Source organism: Malaclemys terrapin, chromosome 3 (assembly GCF_027887155.1).
Source record: "Malaclemys terrapin pileata isolate rMalTer1 chromosome 3, rMalTer1.hap1, whole genome shotgun sequence".
NCBI lineage: Eukaryota > Metazoa > Chordata > Testudines > Emydidae > Malaclemys > Malaclemys terrapin.
In genome coordinates this window covers 162,231,973-162,246,051 of record NC_071507.1, presented here as the reverse complement: position 1 = coordinate 162,246,051, position 14,079 = coordinate 162,231,973, and the positions used below count along the sequence as shown (strand labels likewise).

At 42.8% G+C, this 14,079-nt stretch overlaps 1 protein-coding gene across 2 annotated transcripts in view; it reads right to left on the bottom strand.

The window, feature by feature from the left end:
• The window catches only part of HMGCLL1 (3-hydroxymethyl-3-methylglutaryl-CoA lyase like 1), a 105,623-nt gene that overhangs the window by 41,351 nt on the left and 50,193 nt on the right, over positions 1–14,079 (bottom strand). For both annotated transcript variants that reach the window (XM_054022601.1, XM_054022600.1), the window contains exons 6-7: positions 9,557–9,620; positions 3,762–3,950 (exon numbers count right to left, since the gene is read on the bottom strand). In XM_054022601.1, the coding sequence (XP_053878576.1) occupies positions 3,762–3,950; positions 9,557–9,620 (253 nt within the window). The remainder of the gene's footprint in view (positions 1–3,761; positions 3,951–9,556; positions 9,621–14,079) is intronic.

Genomic DNA, 14,079 nt, shown 5'->3' with positions numbered 1-14,079 from the left:
TTTATTCTTTTGAAATATTGCTTCATATGTCCTTTACATTTGTACAGAAAAATCTCTTTAAAAAAAGAAATATCATCTTTCTAGTCTAGGGGTCGGCAACGTTCGGCACGCGGCTCGCCAGGGTAAGCACCCTGGCGGGCCGGGCCAGTTTTATTTATCTGCTGATGTGGCAGGTTCAGCCAATCGCAGCCCCCACTGGCCGCGGTTCGCCGTCCCGGGCCAATGGGGACGGCGAGAAGCGGCGCGGGCAAGCGATGTGTTGGCTGCGGCTTCTCGCTGCCCCCATTGGCCCGGGACAGTGAATCGCGGCCAGTGGGGGCCGCGATCGGCCGAACCTGCCGCGTCAGCAGGTAAATAAAACTGGCCCGGCCCACCAGGGTGCTTACCATGGCGAGCCGCGTGCCGAACGTTGCCGACCCCTGTTCTAGTCAATGCTTTTCATCTTTATTATTCCGCTCAACAACTTAAAAAAATACTTACCTTTTAAAGGTTGGCTAATTTCTGTCATGTATCACTACCTACCCTTTTGTTAAAATAACACACATAAAACCCACTACTTAAATAGCAAAGCTACTTGCCCGCTAATTTCTTATGCACATTCATTCAGTCAGTCCTATAGTATTTTGGATCAACCCCAACCAAAAGAAAATGTCCTGGAATTGTATAAACTTGCATGACACAATGCGATCAGTACAAAAAATTACTTCTGAAATCACCAACACCTCTTCCTGCCCCACGTACGAGGTACCCCAAGAGAGATCACATCCAAGCACTGACTAAATTAGTGTAGAGTGATCTGTGGCTTTCCTGCTGTCATTTATTGGTTTTTAGGAAATACAATAGTTCTTAGTCTGGGGTTTTAGTCTGCAGTAGCGCAGGAAGAGTGGAATTTGCTGCTCAACAGTTTTTTTTCTAATTAATTTCATTGCATAATACTACACCCACACTGTACTTCATAAAGAGGCCAATATGTCACACAGGCCCAGATCCAGGTCTCCACTCCCCTGTGGGCACATCTGGTCTGAAAGGCCGCAGAACTGATGCAAGTGAAGAGCGAAGGCACAGGGAATCACAATCCATGGAGAACCTGGACAGTGGGCCACACCACAGAACTGAGGTACCATGGTGTACATGGAAATTAGCATGGAAGGAGCATTTGTGGTGGGGGATTTATGGGATGGTGGGGATGAAGGAGCCACTAGCCAATGGAACCATTCTTCCATGTAAATAGTGCTATAGCAGAAGCCACACACATTATCTCCTAGCACTGTAAGACCTGTCTCTACCCCGGCATCTGCAGTGAACTTCTGCAGAAGGGATGAGTGTACAACATTTGGTCTTTAATACTGCCTTTCCAAACTAGAACTCACCTAAAAAATGCCTTGACCACTCACTTGTCCGAAAGACAAATGTTTGATCTGACCTGCTTCCCACAAGCAAAAACTCTTCCAAATAGGAATATGAAAAATAAATAAATACATTTGGAAGAAAACTGTACCCAGAACTGCAGAATTAGGTTCCATTACAAACAGCAACTACAGTCTGGTGTATACAAAATAATGTGTCAATATCTGTACAGCTGCAAGGTAGTGACTGCATTTATTTTATTCAATGACAAGATTTGGAATTAAACAGCAGCCACCCACATAATATCCCAAAGCACTATCCTTTGTACACCAGGAAAAATATGTACTATATAGTGACAAGTTTCAGAGTAACAGCCGTGTTAGTCTGTATCCGCAAAAAGAAGAACAGGAGTACTTGTGGCACCTTAGAGACTAACAAATTTATTAGAGCATAAGTTTTCGTGGACTACAGTCCACTTCTTCGGATGCATCCGAAGAAGTGGGCTGTAGTCCACGAAAGCTTATGCTCTAATAAATTTGTTAGTCTCTAAGGTGCCACAAGTACTCCTGTACTATATAGTGTCTTTCAAAATGAAATTATACGTGTTTTTAATCACTAAAGTTATCCAACTACTAATTAGGTACAAACACATTTAGTACTGAAGATGAGACAAACTCAGGCTGATTCAAGATCAGTGAGACAATCTGTTTTCTCTTTTCTTTTTTTTTTTTTTAACTATTTGTATCATGATATAACCAAGAAACCCCAATTAGGGATCAGGACCTGTGGTGCTGGGCACACTACACACATCATAAAAAGGCAATCCCTACTGCAAAGAAATTACTATTTTAGCATATGAGAAAAGACAACCAAAAGAGAAAACAAACAAAGGTGGGTAGGGAGGACCAGGTAACAGTGAAACAAATTTGGTCATTAAGTAGCAGTTTTAATACATCAGCTGCCTAGTCATTGTTAAGTGTTTTGTAGGCATCATAAGAGCAATGAATTTTAAGGAGGGATTTGAAAGACGAAGAAGGTTTATTTAAGTCTTAACTATAAAGTCAATATATCTGTTATCCAAAATTATTAGTATAGAAAGGGAACAATTTTTAAAAAACTGAAGTCTTTTTGCCAACTAAAATCACATTTTAAAGGGAACTAAACATGTTAGAAAGGTGTTTGATTTAATTTGTTTTACCATCTCGATGTACATAAATAGATAATAGAAAGAGAACACCAAAGCCATGTTAACAGTAGAAGAATAATCCAAAATAATTACTACCTGTGTGGAATAGATAACCAATAAGCCTTAGGTTAATGCCATCTGAGCAGTTCAAAATAAGTTGTTATGGCTGGTGTAAAAACTCAAAATCCATTCACCTAAGGAGTAATAGTGCATCATTCTATTTGATATTTAGGCACTTTCTAAATTAGATGGTGCTAGACAGTTGGTCACTTTGGTAACCTATGGACATACAACATGCTTCCAACAAAGTGGTACCCAAGAGTTCATTAATATTTAATTTATATTCTTGTTTTCCACTAAAACCAAAGCCACATAGTATCATCATGACTGTGTCTTGGTGTGGTTTTTTTTGTGTGTCATTGAAGACATTAAGTGAATAAGAATATATAACTGATAATGACTTATGAAATATGTAGTGTAGTTGTAGCCGTGTCAGTCCCAGGATATTAGCGAGACAAGGTGGGTAAGGTGATATCTTTTACTGGACCAACTTCTGTTGGTGAGAGAGAAACTTTTGATGCACACTGAGCTCTTCTTCAGGTCTGGGAAAGGTCCTCCAAGCATCACAGCTAAATGCAAGGTGGAACAGGTTGTTTAACATAAGTAGTTAGCACATATTCTAAGGGATCATTGTTGTAATAAACTATAAATCCAGTGTCTGGAACAGCCTCCCAGTAGGAATTACGCTAGAAACTAAAAAAGTATAGACTGAACAGAAACACTGGATTTAGCTTATTACAACAATCTGTAACCCAGTAACCCCCCTTCTTTTTGTCCTATGACTGCACAGGTGGTAACAGGCCACTCTACCTTGAATGGTCATTTAGATTTTAATATGTGCTAACAACTTATGCTAAACAATCTGTTCCACCTTGCATTTAGCTGTGATGCTCAGAGGACCTTTCCCAGACCTGAAGAAGAGCTCTCTGTGGCTCAAAAGCTTGTCTCTCTCACCAACAGAAGTTGGTCTAATAAAAGTTATTACCTCACCCACCTTGTGTCTCTACTGGTTTATGAAATGACACAATCAGGGTTCACCCTTAGCATGTGCAAAAATTGTAATAACTATAGAAAATGCAGAAAGTAACTGGCACTTCATAGACGTTTAGCAAATGAATTAAAGTGCAATCATTACTGAAAATATCTGTAAAGAGAGAGTCTGAATTACCTGTAAGGCTGTGAGGATATTGGCTAAAGCCTGGCCATATGTGTCATGGCAGTGAACAGCAAGAGCACTCACTGGGATTTCCTTCATAACAGCTTCCAACATTCTTTTCATGCTGCCGGGGGTTCCCACACCAATTGTGTCCCCCAGAGAGATCTCATAGCAGCCCATGCTATACAGTTGTTTAGACACCTGATTAAAAAACAGAAAAGCATTCTAAAATGGTGAGATGTAACCAGAGCAAAAAATAATACTTAGAATATACAGTAAAAAATGATTGCCATCTAAGTAAAACACACTGTTCCTCTCCTCTTCATATGCTGCCCCCATGCATGGAATAATCTCCCAAGCCAAATTCATCAAGTCACAACACTCTCCCTCATTCTCCCATTACACCCAAAATTTTGTTATATTTATGGATTAACCTCCCTCAGCCTTTCCCCAAAGTTATCCACTTCCCTGGGGACAGAACCGTCCCTAGGGTACAGCAAATCAGGGCGACCGCCCCGGGCCCTGCGCTTTGGTGGCCCTGTACTTCGTGATGAGGCAAGCGGGGAGCTGAGGCAAGGGGGCAGGCGGGGAGGAGCCCCCCCTACCAACCTCCCCCTTCCCCTGTGTCCCCTGCCCGCTGGCGGGCCCTGACAATCAGCGCTTCCCCCTCCCTCCCTCCCACCTCCTACCACCGATCAGCTGTTTCGCTGCGTCTGGAGGTGCTGAGGGGGAGGGGAGAAGAGCAAGGGTGCAGCGCACTCAGGGGAGGGGGTGGATTTGGGCCAAGAAGGGGCAGGGCGGGGGTGGGAAGGGGGAGTGGGGGGTGGCACCTTGGGGGAAGGGGTGAAGTGGGGGCAAGGTTTGGGCAGAGCCAGGGGGAGCACACACACACCCCCGCCGCAGGTAGAAACTTGATGCCTATGTCCGGGGCCCCGCACCCCCTTAGGGACGGCCATGCCTGGGGATCCCCCAGCTGGTCTGTCTTCCCTGTGTATTTTTTTAGTAAAGACTTGCCTTTAGGTTTGCATATTTCACGGGAACAAGCAGACTGAGTGTGCTAAGCCAATAAATGGTAAACTAGAGGCCTGATTTTTCTTTCCTTGGAAATCAAAGGTCTAATGCAAACCAAAGGAATTTTAGTCCCTAGATTGCTTGATTTTTAGGAAACTGGACACTAATAAAAAAATTGTAGTGAAAAAAATTCAAAACTGTTACACAATTAAAAGTATACAAGGTTCCTTTACTCCTAACATAGAGACCAATTTTACATACCCTTTCTCTCATGAATAGTTCTTACTCATGTAAGCAGTACCATAAACTTCACTAGAACTACTCATATGAGTAACTTAGTGCAAATAAGGGAATGCAGGACTAAGCTCATACTTTTTATTAGGAGGCATTTCCAACTACCATCATAGTCTCTTTGAATTTGTTGGGAAATGGTCAAAAAAATTATTTTCAGTTGCTGAACAGGTTTATTCCTTACAGCATTCCCACCTGTGCATCAAACATACCGAAAAGGACACCCTACAGAGACAGAATCCCAGTCCGTAAATCTACTATTACAGAACAAAAAATACATGCTTTGCAAGATAGTTTCATTTGTACTGCACGGTACTGTTAAAGCAATTGAAGGACATCATCAGCAGGATTGCTATATATATATATATATATGTTGGAGGAGGTTGACAAAGTGCTTTGCCACCAGTCCCGGAAGTACTGGAGCAATGCTGTTATTTGCTTAATTCAAAGAACAGATGAAAAAGGACTCAAGTGGATTGAATTGTTCTGTTCAAAGCTTGTAAGGCGGATATGAGCACTAGGACTATGGCAAATGTAGTAAAACCATTCTTGCTTTCAGATCCAAGATCCACGTTCCAATCAAAATAAATTTCACACACTTAATATAAAATAAAATAAAATAAAATAAAATAAAATAAAATAGAAGGACATTCATTTGATTGTAAGCACCTTGGTGTAAGGAAGGCCCATGTCTTGCTGCACATCTATACATCAAACACACTGCAGGTGCCTGAATAGACCATAGCTGCAAGAAAGGTACTGTTACTCTGTGAGGATTTCTGCCCATAAACCTCAATCTTTTTTTTTTTTTTATTTCAACATGAGTTTATAATATTAGATTGCATCTTTTTTTCTAGACCCGCCTTTTAATTATCTGCTGAAGATATTGTCTGGAGGTGCACTTTCGGGATGACAAGATGAGCAGAGGCATCTCTATCCCTCGCTTCCCCTATAAGTTGCTGGAAACCACCTTCCTTCCATCAACTGCTGGGTCTTTGGGTCCCCCTTCCTCCCAAAGAGAGAGCCCTAAAGGGTCAGGTAGAAGAAGGAAAAATTCTGCTCTGCTCCTGCTCCTCTCTTCATCAACTGAGTGCCCTCACATACCTTTCTAACTATCGAGGTGAGGTTCTGGAACAGCCTTCCAATAGGAGTTGTGAGGGCAAACAACTTAATTAGTTTTAAGAGATTTGGGCAAATTTAGGAGTGGGATTATGTGAGGGGGCTTGTGATGATGGGGGCAGGACAGGGGTTGGCAGCCCTGGCAGTCCCTTCTGCTTTACGTCTGATATTCCCAAAGCTCATGCTTCAGGGCTTCAGCTGGCCACCTGGAGGAATCAGGAAGGGATTTTTCCCCAAACTGTATTCTAGTTTTTATCTATGTATTTGGGTCTCCTTTCTCTGAAGCATCAAAGATGGACACAGCTGGAGATGGGACACTGGACGGGGCAGGCCAATGCTCTGAGGTGGCACCCAGCATTCTCTCTCCCTCACATGCTCAGCTGTTTGGTTCTTGCTCACATGCTCAAAGTCTAACTGTAAGGGGAAAATTCCTTCCAAGCCCCACAATGTCACATTGGCAGTGACTGGGTGTTTTTCACCTTCCTCTGCAGTGCCGGGTGCAGGTCACTTGCTGGGTTAATTAGGTAATCTCACTTAATTCTCTGCCATGCAGGATCTCAGGCACTGGTGTATCTCAGTCCCTCCTATTTTCTGCCTTTGGCACATGATAGGTTAGGCCCCTTTGGCCTGTAATATTTTGGTCTAATTTTGATTGTTGAGAGGTGTGTGTGGGTGCTAGATGGTGTTCGTGGTCTGGGATATACAGGAGGTCAGACTAGTTGATATGATGGTCCCTTCTGGACTTTAACTCTATTACCTTGCTATGATCAAAAGTTAAATTCTTAAATTGAGTTTTGAAAAAAAGCCAACAATTTTTTTCTTTTAACTACAGAGAAACCTCATGGATTGGAAAGATGAGTAGGCAAGTACTCTCACACTGTCATACAACTACTGCATCCTAATATTCTAGGACAAGGCTGATGAATTACATTCTTCAAAATTCCAGGAGTTTGGGAATTACCAAGCCAGTATGTTAGCAGTGTGGGGGTTTTTATCTTCAAGAGGAGCAACTTCATTAACATTATCAAAATAAAACCTTTTTCTATGCTACCCATACTATTTTACTAGGCTATCCTACTCCAAATAGTGACTTGGTGCTAAAGGTGGACTGAAAAATGAATTGATGGCCCAATCCTGCAAACACTTACTCACATGAGTAGCCCTTACCCAGAGGGAGAGAGAAATGTCTTGTGAATTAAGGAAACAGACTATGAGTAGAAGATGGTTAGAAATCTGGTAAGCTAGACATGCGTTTTGTCTGTTTTATTATTTTAAGATCTGATGTATTACTCATCAGAACAAAAGCATTTCAGAAAACTTTGCTGTTATTGCTCCTGGAGGGAACAGAATTGCAGGGTAAGGACATAAAGTCAGATCTCCTGAGATAAATCATGTTGAGACACAGAAGACTAATCCAGGGCCTGTTCTGAGAATGGGAGAATAGTGTGACTCCATCCTGAGAAAAGTGATGGCTTGAGGGCTGAGGCCTGAGAGGGGGTGTGCTCAAAGAGATCAGGAGGTATGAGATGAGCATTTAGCCCCGTAACTGTGACAGCTCTGACCCAGCAAATTACATAAGCAGATGTGTCTGTGTGCCACCCACCCAGGTTTGCTTACATGCTTCTAGTGACATATGTGCTGAATCAGAGCCTAAATTAGTTACTTTAAGATGCTATTTTATTTTGATCACTCACAATGTGCTCATAGGTGTATGGCTATTGAAGAAGACATTGAATGAGTTTAAGGTACAGTATGCAATACTTATACGAGTAAAGGTTTATGGGATAGGGCCATTAAAGAGTACTCCTACTGTAACTCTGTAAGGGACTAGTTTTGTGCAAGGAAGGTAAGTGGTCCTTAAATAAGCAACACATTGAAAGAAGCCTTCTTGGGGAAATGTCTGCAATAAGCAATTCATTACAGCACAGCTGAATCTGTCATTATCACTATATCTAAAGCTGTGCCACTTAACTTTCACTTCTTCTTAAAACCAGTTAATTCAGAAATACTGAATGCCTTCCAATCTAGCAAATTTTCCAGAGAGCATAAGTGTGTGGCTGCTGTGGGAGCATTATCACAAGCTCCAACTGGCACCAGTATGGAGAGAAGATGTGGAGAGAGAGGACATGCCTTGCAAGCTCCCCACGCTGAATACAAATGTTGACTGGCTGCAAAAGCAATTGGGCAAAAAAAAAAAAAAAAAGGGAGTATTGCCAAAGGCCAAGAGTGTGATGTGTCTTTCCCCAGAATGACAATCTTTACAGCTGTTACCTCTGTTTTATTGTGCCTCTTGATTTCTCTTTCCCCTCTCATTTCCACAGTTCCCCCCCCCCTCTGCTGGAGGCCTATCCAGCTGTTTCTTAGGCCATGTCTATACTACAAAATTATGTCAACCTAACTTATGTCAGGATAGAGCCACCGCAGTTATTAAATTGCTTGTGTGTGTGTGTGTGTGCGCACGCTTGGCTCCTGTCAGTGGTGCATGTCCTCACCAGGAGCATCTTTATCAATTGTATTGTCAGTGTGGAACAAGGGATGGCTCCAGAGGCCAGCAAGTCAACGTAAGCAACGCAGTGTCTACACTGACACTGCGTTGACCTAATTACATTGACCGTGACTCTACACCGCTCGGGGAGGTGGTGTTACTAAATCAGCATAGAGAGGTACTTAGCAAGCGGGAGCCAAATTTCAGTGAAGACACTTCCACAGCTAAGTCAATGCAAGGCAGCTTATGTCGACCTAACTGTGTAGTGCAGACCAGGCCTTACTTTCCTGTCAGCTTTGCCTCTTGTCTCTTCCCCTACTTGGGAAGGCAGCCTCTTTTAACCGCGTTCATCAGTCTCCCCTTCCTTATGTATTTACGCCCCCCAACAGCTTTGTAGTAGGAAAGTATTTTGTGGGTGGGTCCTTGGTCCATTCTCTCAATTAGTGCAGCTACTGCAGATGCCAGCACTTGGGTGCTGTATGCCCAGAGGACCACGATTCAATGGCAAGTTTGACTGTAGGGGAGCAGCAAACTGGTGTCGGCACATAGTGAATTTAACAGCAGCTGCTGCTTACAGGGGATCATGCTGGAAAAAAATCTCATGCAACATGGTCTATTCTCATGTGCGTTTGAGTCTATTTTCCAAAGTATTTCCTTGCCCTTCTGTTTGAAGGAAATAACTCCTCATTTTTTGCTTTGTGATGGATTACCACCAAAGCACATTATTTTCTTTACATCTAAGCGGATAGTGCTGAGCAAAATTATTCACCCAAGTCTAGAGTTTGTTTGGTTTTTGTGTTCCTTTTACATTAATTTTGATTCATTATTGACCCTTCTAGGATTAAACAGAGAAAATAATTCAAGCGTGTTTAGAACATATGAAAGACAGATGCATTCTTACTTCTGCCACTTTAGCTGGTATGATGTTTCCTTCATACGGGCATCCCAGTGCACAAGATACATACCTACATTCAAAAGGACAGACATAGATAAGTGTATACAATGTACGCATATATATTATGCATATCTACTTATTAAATGCAACAAAATGTTAATGCAAGAATAAGGTTGCACAATTAGGTCAAGACATGCAAAATAAAGGTTGCAAATAGAGAACTACTATTTTTCTTTTAACTCTAAACATGTAGTTTGATATACTTCTCTTCATGCTCAATGCATATCATCAAATATAAAGGACAGGGAACATGGCCAAGATAATGCTGTTGCTGGAAACTTCACTTAACGTTTCCAAAGTCAGACTTTTTTGTTTTATACTTATCTGTATGAAAAAAGTAGCCATTTTTTTAACAGTGAGATGGGATTATAATCTATAATCAGTATAAAAGTGGTAATTTTTACATAATATACAGGATATATTTACACATTAATGAAACATATTTTACATACGCATGTACATAACAGTACATCAGAGCAAGAAGAATTGCATCTGATTGGGATGTGGTATGAACGACCCCTGAAGCAGAGTGGGGAAAACATGTGCTTAAAGGGCAATGATGTACTCCTACCCCTTCACACAAGCTAGTAGAAGCGCTGCCCTGCTAGGCTTACATAACACAGATGGGCATGGAGGTATGGGAGGGCATGGCAAGGTAGAAGGTGGAAAGTAAACATAGGCAGCACTTACTCTACTCAGACATTCCCCTCAAATGCCAATGGACTTCCAAGCAGAAATTCTTACTGGCATTAACATTCTTCTGAGGATCTTCCCCTCACCTCATGGAAAGTCTTAGGGCTTGATCCAAAGCCCACTGAAGTCAATGGGAGCCTTTCCATTGACTTAAAAATAGGTTTTGATCATATCCCTAGGACTTAATCCTGCAGGGTACTCAGCACTCTGGCCATGATCCACTGAAGCACACAGCTATCTTTAAGCATGTGCTTATGATCTTCATTGAATCAGGACTAGAGTGCCAGCAGTTTGCAAGACAGAGTCCTTTGTATACAATCAAGGAAACAGCAGAACGTACCCAAAACCATGGATCCAGAGGTGAGGAGAAGGCCAGCCAGGAATGTGAGGGGATCCATATGCTTCAGGAATCATGCAGCTGTAACTTTATTTCACCATAGAATCCCAGGTTCTGCAAGATTGGGGGAATTCCCACGAGATTAGAATCCCTCTTAGTCTTCAGTACAAGAACGAAAAAAGAGAAACTCTGCAAGGTTCACCTTGTTGAGTTTCCCCAAGCCCTTTTCCCCTGCTCAGAGTTTCACTGAAGGTGGGTATCATTTGGCCCTATCCTAGTTATATCCAACCCCTCCCGCTCCCCCAAATTTCTTGTATAATATTTTGAACGGAAATGTTGAATGGTCACAACGGGTCAGCAGGGGGAAGGAAGATTGTTCAACGTTCCCCAACAACCAAAACCAAATGGCAAATGATCCACAAATGGCGTGTACACTATGTGGTCCCTGCAACTAAAGCACATTGGGAACAGGAGCCAAGTTCTATCACTACACAGGCCTTGCAAAAGACTCTCACGTGCCGGACATTAGCTACACACAGAATAACTGAGCAAATTTATCACAACCAAAGTGCATTAAAAGCAAAATAAATCCAAGAAGAAACTAAATTCTACAATGCTATCAGCTCTTTGTCAGCTTGTTTCAGAGATAGTTCCAGAGCCAGATCCACCCCTGCTATCACCTGTGGAAGTGTGCAGCCTCTAGAGAAGCCAGTTGCAGATTCATATGCTGCTGTTTCCTGTTTAGTATTATAGTGCAAGGCAGCATATAGTATACCATGTTCGCTGCAGATGTATTTATTTTTATTGGCTAATCGTGCTAAAATGTATATGCCCATCAGTAGGTGAATTCATAATAAGTTGATATACTAGGTCCTCTTGGAGGAAGCCGGCCAAGGAAAAGGAGGGCCAGTGAGGGGGGAATAGAACTCAGGAACAGGTTCGGGTGTTTGGATAACGAGGTGGAGGGGCAGCAGGTGGTGACGGAAGGTGGGACGGTGAGGAAGAAGAGAAGAGCAGCTAGTCCAATAGAGAGAGGGGAGGTGATGATGGAGACAGCGAAAAACCTGGGCCCCCAGAGGATAGAGGAAGGCACAAGGGGGAGCATAAGAGAAGATAGGAACAGACACAGGTCAGGACTAGAGGGATCAGAGACTAGATTACTAGATCGCACTGTTGCCAGGCGACGGCAGGTGTATGTAATTGGAGACTCTTTACTGAGGAGATTGGACAGGCCTGTGACCAGGGCAGACCCGGAGAACAGAAGGGTGTGCTGTCTACCGGGCGCAAAGATACGCGATGTGGACCTGCGGATGAAAAGGATCCTAAAAGGAGCAGGTAAGAACCCCTTGATAATCCTTCACGTAGGAACGAATGACACGGCTAGGTTCTCGTTAGAGAGAATCAAGGGAGATTATGCCAGGCTGGGGAAGACACTTAAGGAGATAGAGGCTCAGATTATCTTTAGTGGGATTCTGCCTGTTCCTAGGGAAGGGCAGCAAAGGGCTGATAGGATTGTTAGAATAAATAGTTGGCTAAGAGAGTGGTGCTATAAGGAGGGCTTTGGGATGTATGGCCACTGGGAGGCTTTCGGGGACAGACAGCTGTTCTCGCGGGATGGACTTCACCTGAGTAGGGAAGGAAATAGACTTCTGGGAGGGAGGCTGGCTCATCTTATCAAAAGAGCTTTAAACTAGGAAGTTTGGGGAGACGGTTGGGAGATGTACAGTTAATCTCCACGCCAGATTCCAACATTGAAAAGGTGAGTGAGATAAGAGGAGATATAGCCGGGGAGATGAGATTGGACACAAGAAGGATACGGGGGAAGGACACGAAGAGGCCTGTAACACATAGTGTTACTAATGGGAGACGGGATAAACAACATACATTAGGGTGCTTATACACCAATGCAAGAAGCCTAGGTAATAAAATGGAGGAATTGGAGCTCTTGGTCCGAGAATTGCAACCGGATATCATAGGAATAACTGAAACGTGGTGGAACGGCAGTCACGACTGGAATACGGGTATGGAGGGGTATGCGCTGTTTAGGAAAGACCGGAACAAAGGTAAAGGTGGCGGGGTGGCATTGTATGTCAATAGTGAGAGAAGCTGTAAAGAAATAATAGTTGATGGAATAGATAACACAGAATCCGTCTGGGCAATAATCACACTGGGTAAAAGGACTACTAGAGTCTCCCCAGGGATAGTGCTTGGGGTGTGCTATAGACCGCCAGGATCGACCCAGGATATGGATAAAGAACTATTTAATGTGTTTAGAGAAGTAAATACTAATAGGAACTGTGTAATTATGGGGGACTTTAACTTCCCAGATATATATTGGGGAACAAACGCTAGTAGCAATAATAGGGCTCAGATGTTCCTAGATGTGCTTGCTGATCATTTCTTTCATCAAGTGGTAGCCGAACCAACTAGGGGGGAGGCCATTTTAGATTTGATTTTGGTGAGTAGTGAGGACCTCGTTGAGGAAGTGGTAGTAGGAGACAACTTGGGCTCCAGTGATCATGAGCTAATTAAACTAAATGGAAGGAGTAACAGAATTAAATCAAAGACTAGGGTTTATAATTTTAAAAAGGCTAATTTTAATAAATTAAGGGGACTGGTAAGGGAAGTGGATTGGGCAAACATATTAATGAATCTTAAGGCAGATAAAGCCTGGGATTACTTTAAGTTAAAGATGCATGAGCTGTCAGAGGCCTGTATCCCAAAAAAGGGAAAAAGATTACTAAGCAAGAGATTTAGACCGAGCTGGATGAGCGACCGACTCAAAGGGGCAATTAGGAAGAAACAGAAAGCGTACAAAGACTGGAAGAGGGGAGTGATCAGTAAGGAAACTTACCTTAGTGAAGTCAGAGAATGTAGAGATAGAGTGAGAAAGGCCAAAAGCCGTGTAGAGTTGGACCTAGCGAGGGGAATTAAAAGCAATAGTAAGAGGTTTTACAGCCATATAAATAGGAAGAAAGCAAAGAAGGAAGAAGTAGGACCGCTGAAGACTATAGCCGGAGAGGAGATTAAAGATAATCTAGGCATGGCGCAATATCTCAACGAATATTTTGCATCGGTGTTTAATGAGGCCAATGAAGATATTAGGGATACTAGCACCGTGACAGAGGGGCAAACAGAATGGGGGATTACCATTTCTGAGGTAGAAACAAAACTCGAACGCCTTAATGGGGCTAAGTCGGGAGGACCGGACGATCTTCATCCGAGAATATTGAAGGAATTGGCGCGGGAAATAGCAGGCCCATTAGCGATAATATTTAATGAATCAGTAAACTCGGGGGTGGTTCCGTTAGACTGGAGAATAGCTAATGTGGTTCCTATTTTCAAGAAAGGGAAAAAAAGTGATCCGGGTAACTACAGGCCTGTTAGTTTAACATCTGTAGTGTGCAAGGTGCTGGAGAAAATTCTGAAAGAGAAAGTA